This window comes from Columba livia, chromosome Z (genome assembly GCF_036013475.1).
Source record: "Columba livia isolate bColLiv1 breed racing homer chromosome Z, bColLiv1.pat.W.v2, whole genome shotgun sequence".
NCBI lineage: Eukaryota > Metazoa > Chordata > Aves > Columbiformes > Columbidae > Columba > Columba livia.
In genome coordinates, this window is record NC_088642.1 from 53733069 (window position 1) to 53748237 (window position 15169).

A 15169-nucleotide genomic window follows, 5' to 3' on the forward strand; every position below is an offset into this window, starting at 1 on the left:
CACTCTGACTGGGACAGCACTGTATTAAAAATCATGTAAAAATGATCACTTGGCTAAATGAGTGTTAAAGTCATGGATGCATTGTATCAGAACGACACTATTGCTTTGTAAGGAGGCTTCTAGCATGCTGTTGTATTGTGTTTCTTATCAAAAGTAAAATACTGTAAGACAACTGAGAAACATGCTGCAACTGAATATGAGTTCCAAGCTGCCCTCTCCTGTATCATCATTTGGACCAAAGCTCAAAAATAACAAGGGTTTTCAAGGAAAACCAACATAGATAATGACACACAGGGATGAAAAAATATTCCTCAAATTTTCAATATGCTCCTGTTGGAATAACCAATGCTTTTAATTAACATGTTTTCAAGGAAGTTCATGGCCCAGCAAAAAAATTACGGAAATCATTTAAGCAAAAAACTATCAAGAAGTAGGAGAAAATACCCTGTTTTGACTTTGGTAGGCAAAATCCACGGATGCATTCACAACTTTTAATCAGCTTGGTGAAAGAGCACAGCAGCCTGACTGACAGTCGCAATTTCAAACTTACATGCAAAAATAATGACAAACAGCTAACAAGGGCTTGAAGAAAAGCTACTGTTTTGGGGTGTTTGTCCTAAAAGGGATGCTGTTTTCTTTCTTAAATCAACACACACAATCTCATTACCTGATCAGAGAAAAACAAATTTCTGTACCCTGAATTGGACAGACTTTAAAGACCATGAAAGGGGGAAAGCATTCACAGTCAGGATTAAGTTTAGACATGGTAGGTAGTTCAGAAAGCATTCCAGGAAGGAGAAGCATCTTTCAAAGCATGACACCCAAACTCAGAGACCTGAGAAGATAGCTAGCACTGGCTAAGTACAATGGGAATTTCAGACGCAGCTTGTTCTCTTAGCTTTGCATTACTGCACACAGCTCAAAGCACCGACAGAAACTTCATACAAACATTCAGAAAAAAACCCACTTACCCCAAAGGGATTAGGTACACATATGTTTCCCTCTATTTCTGTCAGATTGTATTTGTTAACTTCTCAAAAGACAGAAGGGGCTGCTTTGGGGAGGAGTGTGTTGTTCTCTCTCCTTTCTGGTTTTGGTAAAACCTACACAAACTCCGTTAACTGTACAGTAAAGCAGCTGTGATAATACTCTTGCCTGTAATCATCCATTTCCAGCTCTCCTAGCAAGCAAGGACCACTGAGGATATTGCTTTGTTGCTGGAATAGGGACACTATGTGCTAAAATTCACTACAGTTGAAATCAGCAAAAATGTTTTCCTCCTTTTAACTGAATTATGTTATTTCAAACTTTATCTACTGATTTATCTTCCATCAGTTTCCTCCATACTTTCATTCATGCTTAGTGTATCAGGTTGGTTATGCTGCAACTAGTCATTTATTTACATTTATTTTTCAACACAAGAAGTAGAATAAAAGAGGAGTAGAATTATTCTTTCATAAATCCTCTCAGGGAGTTCACAAACCTTTGTCTGCCCTCTCTACTCCAGCTCCCTTGTTGTTTTCCAGTTTCATAACCGGGTTAGATGGAGTCAGAAATACACACAAAATGGTAAGAGCTGTCTTGATAGCCTTCAGTGAATTCCCACCATAAGCACTTTCCAATCCTACTGCAAGCCAAGGTGTTTTGTAAGAGCAACCCACAAATCTTAATGAATATATTTAAGAAATTAACTGAGGCTTTCGCCATTTATGTTTCAGCATCTTGCAAGGGTCAGTGCCAGATTCAAGCAACCAAAAGCAGCTTTTCACACACAAGCTGTTATCAACAGACCCTGTATAAGCTGTTTAACATGTACACAAGCAGAGAAATAGAGAGAACTATGTTTCACCAGTTACTCTGACGAACTTTGCAATGGAAGTCTGGAAGTCTAGCACAACATGAGAGTTTATCCACAGAGCAGAAAGAACAGTATCACTTCTTAGTACTGACCTTATTTTGAGTATCTTCTAGCACAGATCACAGACCAGTTCTTTGCTAAAACTGTTCCTAAAACTGAGCCTGCTATCTCCCTTAGCTCTAAAAAACAGAGTGAAAAGAAACACTGCAAGAATTAAAATAATTGCCTCATATGGTGCAATCCGACTTTAACCAGAATCCACAATATCACAATTGTGATATTTTGTTTTGCTATTGGCCATGAAGGAGAGCTTTGCTTGTCCTCCTTACCTGCAAAAATATTATATTACTACAATTTAGAAAGGTAACTGAGTGAAATGAATATATCCCAAGTTGTCCCCTCACCTTATATACACAAAATAAAGAGAGAAGCCAAAAGATAGGGAAAGTTATTTTTATACAACTCTTCAGCAGATCTTGGTAAAAGATTGATCAGAACTGCCAAAGTACTGGAAGCTCCTGGAGGACCTGGTGCTCCCTTCCACATAAACTGGACTCTTTCCTGGTCAATACAATAACGGAAAGAAGACAATGAGGCATGTGAGCTCTGTGTCAGTCTCTGCAGCTTTTCAGTGTTTGCAGTGCTTCCACACACAGGCAGCTCTGATGCAGCAGAGCTCAGACACAACTGACCGCTCCACATCTCCTTCTAGGGATGCTGTCCGTGAACACTCCAACCATGCTCAAGTTCTTCAAGCACAGAGGGGCTCAGCAAGGACACAATCTAAAAACTCACCAGATGATACCCATGCAAAAGACAGAATAAACTGGCATTTAAAAATATGAAGTATAAATGCCTTCAAGAAGCTGCAGATGCCTGCTGCGAATCCAAATGGGGTGAAAATTTCATCCCTTACACAAAGACATTTCCTATTGAACACACAGTGCTGATTGCCTATTTGCTTACACATTTATTTTTCTGATTTTCAGTGGAACATGTTTTCCACGTACATGATTACATGAAAAATATCACGGAGTGCCTGTTTGTCTGCTTCAATCACTGAGTGACTATCCTGGTTATTTCCAAACTGCTTGCTGAAGAAGGGTGGGGAGACAGGGTGTTCGAGATGACTATGCTGAGTCCTCACCACATAACAGAAAAAAAGTACAGCCTTTTGTGCATTTCTGCCTGATCTAACTCAAGAAGTTCCTTCTTATGAATGCGAAACATTCATATTTTGGGGAAGATTTGAAAAGAAGATTTCTTTATCTTGCTTTATAAATATTTTAAAAGGCAATCAATATTTTTCTTCCCTACTAAGACTGTTTATTAAACCACCAACTATGTCTGTAAGCTAACTTGGGACTAATTTTGCTGTCACTTAATTCAAAGGCAAATGACTGAAGGAGTTCACAGGTAGCTGGCTTCATCCTTTTATTCAGAATTTTAAAAATAACACATTTTAGACATATTGTACTGATCAATACTGACAATAAACAAATTTCTCTTCAACTTTGATTCATCTTCCTCTAGCTCAAATACCCCAGGGTTTTTTAATCTTCATTTATGAATCCTCAAGATATGCTGTAGGTTTTTCAGAACAGGTAATATTTTATTACTAGTCTGGGTATTACATATTGATTTGGTGTTCTAATCTCAGGTCTTTAAATATTGCTTTAATATGAATGCAATAGTACTACGATGATGATAAACAGAGAGAGTGTTCCCAGGACTCTGGACTATGGACAGATCCAGACTGTGAAGCTCAAATGTGAATGCAGACTTCAGAGAAGTTTGAGGTTCACTTCAGTGACAACTGGAGGTCACTCCATTCTGACAAACCATTCAAGAATTATTTGCAGCTCACAGTGAGATTTCAACATTACCACATATACTTTGCCTGTGATTACTTTCTGAAGGAGTATACCTGAACTGTGAGGTCATTTTACTGATCTGCCTAACCATCACTGGTCAAATATAAAGAACGAACTAAACACCACATATGAGGTTGCTGCTTCTTCAGAATTTCTTCAGTCATTTTCCCAAAAGTGTATCCTTACTAAGATGTGATCTACATGGACAATTCTGCAACAAATACTGAGGTCAAACTTACTGATCAGGCAAGAGCAATATTTTTGTGAGAAGAGTTGTACCTGAAGATACTAAAACACCACCACCCATGTAGGGAGTTCCTGGAAGGTAAGTTAATATGCTACTACACAAAATGCAACTTTTGCACATTCTCCCTCAGAGCAGAGTTTACTGCCTCATTCCTCCAAGAATGTCGTGTTGAAATATTTAATGCAAACTTTGAAAAACCTAACAGGCATTCAGCTTTAAAGAACTAGCATCAGACATTTCTCATCATTGCTCTCATCTAGCTTCCATCTACCTCAGTTCTCTAAATATAATTCAGAAAGCTTCAGACACAAAATTTATGCTGAACTGTTGTTCAGGTCACAGAAAGCTTTTTCTAGTCTGGCCAAAACTCTGCAGGTCTGGCTGGCTGGCTCCATGTCGCTATTCAGGTTATTTCACAATGACTGTCCTCTTTTAATGCTACTCCAAAGAGCTGAGACTGGTCCCGTCTGAAGAAGGTGAGAGAAAAGGTTACCAGCCCAACAACGTAATCCGCACTGACTACATTTCTGCTCTGCTCTCCTCTAAAGAGAACAGAGAAACACAAAATATACAGAGCACCTGTGAAGAGCAAGTAAGGGTTACCAAACTATACATTCATGTGGTACTATGTCACGAGCACAACTGAGAGGAAGGACAAACAGTTAACAGGAGCCTCCCAAAAGATTACTTACCACTCTCCACAGACCCTCATCTACACATCTTAATAACAGATGTTCAACTCTTTTAGCACCTAGCAAAGCACCTTCTAGTCTTTGCAACAAGACGGTGCTTTTTCTTTTTTTGTAATATAATTCACCCATATCACCAGACAGATACTGATGATATCAGCAAAATAATACAGTAATTGAGTTGTTGCAGGTACCTCCACATCTCACATACCTCCATCTGTCTGCAAAATAAATAAATGAATAAATGGAAGGGCTGAGATTTCCTCCTTCCACATGACGTGAGCACCTTCCACTCTCTCCAGCTGCTACTTCCCAAGATACAAACAGAAGCTCAAGGAAATGCATCTGTCAGAAAGCACCAGTTTGACAGGGTCCACTGCAAACGCACCTTCCATTCTTGCCATTGTTTCCCCTTTAATCCGTCACCTTAATGTGACATTATAGTATGATCTGAAGTACCTCTTACATGCAGCATAGATTCTCATTAAATCGTTGTAATCAAACTCATATCAGAATAAATTTCATTTCCTATCTTCTTCTTACCTACACTGTCTCAAGAATTATTTTACTCCAGGAAGCATCGCAGGGGGATTTGCAGCAGAGGGGAAAGAAATGCAATTTGTTATAAGGAAAAAAAAGAAGAGTTTGATCCAAAATTCTACACTCTGCCCATACTTACCAGATGAATAAAAAAACCTACTACATGTGACGGTACTTAATCTAGTTATTTTGGCTGCTCTCAGTGCAGAAGTCTACAGTATCAGCTCATACAACCCACAACAACACTGGAAGGTATGAAAAACAACCCTGCTTACCTTTCATCCCAAACTTAGAGTGTCTTCCAAACTTCAGAATAATGAGCATTATTACTAAGCCAGTGCACACCAGTGCTGCAATTCCCACCACAACATACACCTAAAAAAAGAGGACACAAACAGATCTGATTATTTAAGTCGCATGAACTACCTTCAAAGACATTCAACATACATTCAGATTACCCCAGTTAGGTAAGGAGACTAATTTCAACTGGGAAACATTTGCACTTGGATCAAAGAGTATTTGTTGAGGTTTCTTCTATCCTGCAGAGAACAGAGATTCAGACACCTCTAAGAACAACTTTTTCAACATCCTACACATTCAAGGTAGGTGGGAGCAAGTGCACATCACCCCTTTCCCTTCCAGCAGAGTAGCATGTTATAAAAAAAACCACATAACAAACGCACATAGGAATAAGATTTTACCGTAAGAGTGGTTGTACACTGGTACAGATTGCCTGGAGTGGCTGTAGAGTCTCCATCACTGGAGATGTCAAAAGCAGAGTATACTCAACTCTGAGCAACCACGCTGGCCCCACTTTAAGCAGGAGGAACTGGACAGAGGATTTCCAGAGGTCCCTTCCAGCCTCAGCCATTCCATGATTCTCTTACCAGACCAATTTTTTAGCACAGTGTCCTGATTCACAGTACACTCTCTAGTGAACATGAATGTACACACTCTACAACAGCTGCTGCTTTTTGGAGTCACCGATGCAAGGAGGCTGCAGCAGCAATCAGCCTGGCAACCCGACACCAGTTTCCAGCAATTCAGCTCAGGAAAGCGTGAGGGGCAAGGCAGCAAAGGAGGAAACCCACCAATTCAGCTACTTATACTAAAGTCTATTACAAATTATCAAAAACCTACATGAAATCATGTTTTAAAAACATACAATTAGAATTTGAAAGTTCACTGCAGCACATCCTTTCTGTAAGGAGGAGCTGACTTCAGGACCTGAATTCCAACAACAATCTTCAGATTACCTTGGATGTCTTTTTTTGTAAATACAGTTGCTCTCCTTGGCTGAAATTAGAAGCAAAGTCTTAGGCTAAAAAATTGAAGCTACTTGTTTGGAAAAGCAAGAAACAAAATAACTAGCCATTTTACTTGTACTGAAAAGTTATACGCTCTGTCAAAAAATGGGGGGGAGGCCAAGAGTGAGGAGCATTGATTTTCTTTTTTTCCCCTCTTTTTCTGAGTTTTGATCACAACACAGTAATAGCTCCAGTGTCTGGTAGCTCAAGGTCCTATTACAATTTCCACAGTTTTCTGAGTTCTGTAGCCAGAAAGTACACCAAGATTACAGATCGTGAAACAATATATATATACTTACAGTGATGCTATCTTCATTCTCCTTGTTGGAAACATCCGTAGAAGTGATCTGATTACTGTTATTTGTGGTGTCTCCAAGATCATTAGGCGTGGTTTCATACTCTTAGGAAAGGAAAAAAGGTTGCTTTTATAATGTTGTAACCTTAGAGATGAAACAGTTGTCTTTATCATTTCTGGTCTGTAAGATGGCAAGTCCACTAACAACTCTCAGGACTCTGAGCTCTTTAGAAACAATACATTATTGCTAATGTAGCTCAAACTTTGCAGGGGGTAGGGGGATTCCTTGTCGCAGATACCTGAACAAATGTGTTACATTGATAAACTTGAAAAGAGAAGTAATTTACACCATAATGTCTATCTCTACTGGACAAACTGGAGTTAAATAAAAACTCCGTCCATAAAGCTATTTTCATGTGCTTCTGACTTCTCATTAAAAATTAAAGACTGCCCTCTATGCTGAACTTCTCCTGCCTTGTATTCAGCCAAATATAGGACAGTCTTAGAAATTAGCTTGGAGACTTCTGTTCAGATGAGAAGAACTTGGCAGATGGGTTTTCAGTTAGTTTATTACTACCAAATGTGAAATAGCTCTTTTTCTTTGTTTAACAAATAATAAAAAAATATTGTTGTGTGCACAGAGGTTACAGTCTAGCACCATAAGCTGTCACAGAGGTAAACCTTCAGAAAACTGAGATGGTGTGAAGAAATCTGATTTGTCAAAGTAATTCCGCTGACAGGTCTGTACCATAAAAGAATGAACATGGCTTAATTATTTATAATTATCTCAAAATGAAACACAGATATTTACAGCCCATGACTTCCTGTCAAATTATTCAAATGAGTTAAAAAGAATTGAATAATATACATACAAACTTAGAGAAATGTGCATGAAATAAAATAAATGCATATATTTTATGTTTGCATCTGGAAATACACATAACGCTTCAATTTTATGGCTGTGATGTGTGCAGATGAAAGAACGAAAAAAAAGTCAACAATTGCATCTATCATAAAAATGCAACTCCAGAATTGTAATTTATATTTGAAATTAACTGCATATTTGTTTATACATTTCAATTAAAATCAGTGCTGTAAGACCTACAGATGAAATTTTAACTTGGAATCTGAGAAAGCAGAACACAGAGGCATAGCTCTCACTAACTGCACAGGTAGGAACTCTTCCAACTGCAAAGCTGCTGCTGAACAAGGGCAGGCAGGGACTGCACATTGGCAGACTTTATCTTCTTTAGCTCTCAAGGCCATTTTGGAGACCTCAGCTAACAACACCAACAGCAACCTGCAATGGGCTTTTGATCTTCCTTTGATTTCTGCAAAGCACTTGTCATGGTACAGATTTTTTTGGTATATGAAGCTATGCAGCTACATTTGGGATCAGTGCTACAGTCAGTACAGTCCCTGTCTGATCAGCTCATGTATTCTATTTAGTCTCTTCATGATGCGTGCTGAAGGATAGGACTCTTTCAAGCCAAAATACACATTAAGTATACGGAGCTTTCATGAGAAACAAAATTCACTTTCCTGGTCTTCTACTGTTTGAATTCTCTGACCCCGCACTGCATCTCTACGCCTATTGCTGCCTATGTAGCAAGTAGCGAGAGGCAAACGAAGAGCACTCAGGTAGCACCAATCCTGCCTGAGCAGCTCACCTGCATAAATGGCCTGCACACTTAGACAAGGTGCTGTGCAGACCATTCACCACCACAACTACATGCTTTTGCCAGAACAAAGGAGCAGGCTTCTGCTTCACGCATTTGCAGGCAGAGCCCACTTCATAACAACTATCTCAGCCTACAATATTTGGTTTCCTTTACAATTAGCTGGGGAAATCTTCACAAAGATAGGTTTGACCAACCCTGTATTTATGGTAACTTTGTAAGACCAATAAATAAAACAAATATTCATAGCTTTTGCTGCTGTGGCTCTGTAATAAAAAATTTCAAAAGGGAAATGGTTTGCTCTTAATTTTACCTGTAAATAGTGGTGGGCAAAAGCAGTTCTATTTGCAGTTCTGTTCATGCTTGGGTCTGCACTCAGCTATTGGAAATCACACCCTGAAGGGCTAATGAGAACTATGCAGTGTTTCAGGTCTGGTCTTTGGATCCGCTGAATGTACTTTTATACTAAAACAGGCAAGAGGTAAAGCAGGCCATGTCAGTACGCTGGTGTTGCGTTGCCCTTCCCTGCTGCCCAACTGTGAAGCATTTCCATTTGAACAAGTGTCAGATCTCCAAAGTCTCTTGAAATGCGTGAGCCAGGCAAGGAAAACACACACAAACAGCTACCCAGCCAAAACTGGGTGATATGGAGTTAAACCAATTCCTGCTTGTTTCTCTATGAAATCCTGACATAGACACTAAACACTCCGATAGTGCTTGGGTCACAGACAAGGGTCACGCCTCTTGACTGATGCTGTGTGGGACTTGTATTGCTCCAGGACCAGGTGCTTCAGGGCAGGTTCCCCACTGTCACATGCCTCTTGCAGCCACCCATGGCTCTCCATCAACTGCAGTAAATTGCAGCTGAGGCTGGCCGGTGTTTCGCAGCCATTTCACAAAGAAGGTGCATGGCGGCTGGGATACAGACAAGAGCACAGTCACACCAGCACCGGGGGTCATTCTGCACAGCCCTCTGAGGGGTGGGTGATATGGAGCATGTTGTCTCTCTCATGTTCACAACCACCACGGTATGAAGACATGAACTCATAGTCAAAGAAGCTGCCTTTGCATTTGCTCTCTTGCTCAGCTCCAGGTGAGGTGCTTTATTCCTCTCAGCTCCTTCCCAGAGGAACTAGGACAGCTGCCTTTTTTGAGAGGTGCTGCAGAGCTGATCCAGAGACACCAGCAACTGCTCCACAATTGCAGCTGGGACTCTCCTGAACAGACTTAATGTCACACAGCCTGTCACAACCTCATCAGCTCTTCCGATTCCCTTTCTATATTCAAAACACTCAATGGAAAATGTCTGGAGATCACCTCACATGGAGGGCAGGACACAGAAGGCCAATTACCAAGGGACAGGCCAAACCTCACTATGAAGGGGTTTGTTCTGCACGGAGTGGTACTCGAGGTCAGGGTCCCCTGCCCTCCGTCCACTCTGCCTCCATCTCCTCACAGTTCATCACTGCCCAGCTCTGGGCCCTGCTGAGCCGGGACCACCTGCGGGCCTGTAGCCTAGCCCTGGCCCCAGGACAGGTCCCAATGCCTGCGTCTGGGGCTGTTCATGGTCCCCCCAGCTGCCCTGCTCCTGGCTGGGGTGGTGGGATAGCCCTGGCTGCCAGGTCCTGCCCTGAGGGACCACCATGGCACCCTGACACCCACAGAGAAGTACTTCACAGCTCCCACTAACTTTACCCATCGCCAACAGACCAAGAGACACACAGCCGTTCCCAGTGCCCAGCAGGATCAAATCCTCTTTCGCTGTCTCTACCCTGCACACCAGGCACATCTGCAACACCATTAGCACGGGGCTCTGAAAAATGCATTTTAAAGCGAAGCCTGCAGGAACCAGGGGGTGGTTCTTTGTATCTTCCCTCCAACATAATCTAAGCTGTGGGTAAATGAGTTAGCATGGAGACAGAGCAGAGAGCAGTCTGAAAAAAAGTCATGAAACCGCTCAGTCTTTGAGGGAGCTAATGCCAGGGCTCCCACTGTCAGCCATGCAGGTGGCTGCTTCTCTGAACAAGTGTAGCCGTTCCTAGACTTTCCAGCCAGCCTCATTTATTCACCTCACTAACTGGACTTGTGAATTTGGAATAATTACGGAAACACTCTGGACTACAAAGTGCTTCTCAAAGCAAGCACTGAGTCACTAAAACAAAGATCAAAGACAGCAATTTCAAAGAGCAGAAAGAAAAGGCGGGAATAAAAAGGAAGGCAGCTTTCATCAGTACTAGGTCTTGCAAGCTGTGATCCACCAGTGCAGTTTGAAGCGCGCATCTCAGCAGAAACCTACCCAAGTCAATTGAAGCACAGCACTCTCATGGTTAAAGCCATATACAGGCAAATAGGTCCTTGATAAACAGCTCAGAATCAAAATCTTCATGCATACAGCTGACATAATACAATACAAGTAAGAAATTGCACAAACCATCACCACCTTCCCAGCTCCCCCAAAAAAATTTTTTTGAAAGAGAGGGAGGGGAGGCTATCCTTTAGTATTTCTAAGCACTTAAAGACAAACTAATGCTTCAATTGCACATTTGCTAAAGTTTAATGACATGGAACGGAATCAAAGCAATAACATTTAAATCAGCTTAAGGAAACTTGAGTCACAGGCCATTTGATCCAAATAAAAAGTACTCCAAACCAGATCTGGTTTCTGCTGGAAGCTAAAGAGTGTTTGAGTATGTTGGTTAGGATGGACTTTCCTACTCAACAGAAGTGTTTTGTAAAACTAGCCAGTTGCTTTTCATTCTGCAGCTTCTATTCTTGTGCACACTGGCTTTCACTAGGTACAGACCAAAACATTTCATCCAACTAGAAAACTACTGTGAACACTGTGTCATCAAATCTGCTGGCATACACTCACATATCACCGAGTTGATGGTCTGCTTATGCAAGAGAGATTAAAGTAAGGTACAAATGAGCAGACAGAGCAAAATAAATTGCCTACAGGAAAACTTACTTGTGCCAACCACATTTTTAAGTGGGATTTAGGGGTACATTTTTGGAGGCAAAACAAGTATGGAATCATCCCTGAAAAAAATAAGTTATATAAGGAGAAATCATGAACTCTCCTCCAAGTAATGCCTCCAAAAGGTTCATAAAATCTTATGCCTGTGAGCTACATCAGATAGCTGTCATCATACCAGATCAACTGCTACCATTCGTAGCAGTGGATTTACGCTTCTCCTATTGTGATTCAAAAGCAGCGGAGTAAGTAAAATGGCCTAATGTTTCTTAAATAAGATAAGGCAGGAGAAGAACCAAAAATACAAAGTACCTTTTAGAACTGTGTTATAATATGTGCCATCTCAATTTAACTGAGCCTGACATTCAATTTTTTAATAGTTTTAGTTCCTTAATTTTTATCATTAAAAGAAATGAAAAAGAAAATCAAATATATACCATAAACATCTGGATCCACAATTGGGCCACTACCTGCACATGAAGAAAAAAAAAAAAAGAAAAAAAAAGAAAAAGCATTTGTAAATAGATTTCAAATGCTGGAAGAATAAGAGTTTCTTTAGGAATTTTTTAAGAATTCACATGTTATTTGCAATAGCCATGATCAGTATCTACACAAATGCAAAGCAACAACAATATATTGCAGTACGTGTTCATCAGATTACATTTACAACCATTTTGGAGCTGTCCCAAAGGTTAATATTTTGCTTCATGTGAAACAGATAATGCACAGGGCACAAGCTCTGCCAAACACAGGAGTATTTCCCAACTGGGCAAAACTCTGCTTTCTGCTGCTAAGGTATATCTGGAATAGGTGTGACAATAGCTATTCCTGTTGAAAAAACAATGGTAACATTCTCCCTGACATTAAGTGGAAGCAGAATTCAGTGAGCATTAACAATCACTGACTCTTACCTGGTCAAAAAATTCTGCTATTGAATCACTGTGGAGGCAAACCAGTTTAGCTGTCAGCTAGCAAGTTAAGGGCTAGAGGTAGCAATGAACTAAGCAGCACCAATTCATTTGCTCTGTAAAAGGATGCTTCCAAGAAGCCAGTTGCACAGCTGATACACTGACAGAACTCTTACCAGAAGAGTCAGATGTCTCGAAACCCAGCCTTTACACAAGCAAGTGTCTAGTCTGCACTTTTCTAAATTTTACTAGTTCCAGTTTGCAGCTTTTTCTAATTACTGCACATATGTAAGGACAAGAACATATGTGAGTATACTGCATGGAACACCCACTGAAATTAGCATACTATTAGACTGTTCACACTTTGAAAGATACTTTTGTTATAATTACAACATAACCATTCACTCTGGTCTATAACATATAGCATAGCATAGCATAGCATAGCATAGCATAGCATAGCATAGCATAGCATAGCATAGCATAGCATAGCATAGCATAGCATAGTTAGTACGCTCCTAATCACCTCTTCTGTATTTTCATTCTTTCTTTTTGTTGGTTTGGAAATAAAATTAACAGATAGTTAAAATCTCCAAAGATGAATCAAACTTCAGAAGGCATAACTCTGTTAATCGTACTATATAGTAAATCTATAACAGTGGAATTACACTGGCATAAAAACGCTGTGAAGTATGTAAATGCTGTGAACAGCATTGTTTCTACCTCTGTCAACATCATGAGAATCTGTGCTGGAAATACTAAACAGACTTGCAACCTATTTGCTGAATGGCAGCAGTTAATTAGGTTTATTTTAAATGCATTTGAAGATATTCTAGTATCCAGAGATACAGGTTAATAAACTCCATGAGAACCGTTATGTCAATCTGCAGAGACAAATAACAAGTGAAGAAAGCTTGTACTATCTGTTCCCAAGCAACTTCTGACCAGAGTTTTCGTTTCATACAGTTCAGGTATTCAGTTTTTCCAGTATAAAACATCCATCTGCTGAAAGACAGTATTTCTACTTTACCTTCTGTAAGCTAAAGAGGAAAAAAAAAAATCCCCAGTCCTTTATCCCCAAGTTAAATGACAACATTTTTGTTAGTCTTTACTGGAACTGGGATAAAGTAATCAGATTAGTTTAACCCCTAACTCCTGATAAGGATACAAACTAGGAAGTCATCAACTCCATTCAAATACCTTTTATATAATTAAATAGTTCACTTCAAATAAAGTTGCAAAAATCAAGATGCTGGAGGAAACTCAAGTTTCTGTTTAGTATTCCCTAAATAAAAACATACCTATACAATAATCAAAACATCAGCTGAAGCTATTTTAACATTAAACTTCGCCACAATAATTTTGCACATTTACACACAATTATTTTTAAGGCAAACACAGAACAGCGTTGTTGTTTTGGTCCCTGTTAGAAGACACTGTTGTATAAATAAACTATTAAGACACTCATCTTTATAAACTACATCCACTACACTTGGTTTGCCTGCTTCTTTCTTTAGAAATTTGACATTTTCAAAACAAAGCAGCAGCAAAAGACTCAATCCAAAAACATACTTCTGCAAAACAGCTCCACGTTGTTTTGCTGCACAAGAAAGAGGCCATTTCTAAGGCCTATTTAACATATTATTTTACTTTTACATGACACTATGTGACTTGGATTCCTTTAGCTGAATTCTAGAGCAGAGAACTGGCAGAGGAATAAGCTTAATTAAAATACTTATTATTGGTAAAAATCTCTCCCACATTCATTAGCTGTTTTGGATCAACTACGAGAACAGCCTCAAGAATAGAACATTAATATTTCTTGCTTACTGTTTGCTGCAGTGTAGTCTCAAATAACCACGTCATCCTCAGCAAGGACAGCTTCCCAAGAATCCAAGAACTCTAGCAGATTAAAACTAATTTAAAATCTAGCTAGTAGAATAGGAAAATTATTCTTCCAGACCTCTGTATTTAAAACAAAGTCTTAATTTACAATACTAACTGTGTTATCATTGACCTAATCCAAATCCCACTGTGGTACATGCTTTCCTCTCCTTTATGCCTGCATCCTCAAAACAGTGAAAAATGTTCTGCAAGCAGCATGCCAGCAGTGGAGAGCATCTTAGCACAAATGATGTCTTCATCATCTTTGATGCAACTTTGAAAGTGGAGTATTACATTGCTGATGACAGAATATGCTTCATACTTAGTTGCATTTAATTTAGATAGACATATGGATTATAAGTGAGGGGTTTTTTTAGATTTTCTTTTGTTTTTTACGTTCAAGAGCATTTGCCCGTAAGTGATGCAATAACCAGAGAATCAGTTTAAAGCTCAGTGAGCGTACCCCACCCCGTGAAACATCAGGGCTGGTATTGAGTTCAGTCATGAAGGCATGGAAATGAACATAATACCAGGGTGTGGGCCGTAATCTTCATGCTTCATTGTACAACATGTGGGCCAAAAGAAGAAACTACACAGTAACGACAGCACTGAAAAAGCCTTTTAAGGGTTTGAAACAGCCTGTCAGTGCTTTAAATAGTAGCAGTTTGAAACAAAAAGTGTAATACAATGCAGAGGATTCTAGTTTTTTAACATTTGCTGTTATGCCAGCTCCAGTGAAAGAGACAACAATGTTGTGACGTCTTCTGAATTCAATGCCATGATTCTTAAAGGAAAAAGATAAAAACAGTATTGAGGAGACCAGGTAGATAAGCATTTTCCCCTGTTATTAATTTTTAAGACTGGTTTGGTGCAATCCACTATGCATTAACTGATTTCTAATGCAGTTATATCTTGTC

General features: G+C 39.7%; 1 protein-coding gene across 5 annotated transcripts in view; it reads right to left on the reverse strand.

The window, feature by feature from the left end:
- The window catches only part of NTRK2 (neurotrophic receptor tyrosine kinase 2), a 208354-nt gene that overhangs the window by 143610 nt on the left and 49575 nt on the right, over positions 1-15169 (reverse strand). For 3 of the 5 annotated variants that reach the window (XM_065045878.1, XM_065045880.1, XM_065045883.1), the window contains exons 9-11: positions 11901-11933; positions 6815-6915; positions 5484-5583 (exon numbers count right to left, since the gene is read on the reverse strand). In XM_065045878.1, coding sequence (XP_064901950.1) covers positions 5484-5583; positions 6815-6915; positions 11901-11933 — 234 coding nt within the window. The remainder of the gene's footprint in view (positions 1-5483; positions 5584-6814; positions 6916-11900; positions 11934-15169) is intronic. The other 2 variants (XM_065045879.1, XM_065045881.1) reach the window with 1 other exon arrangement.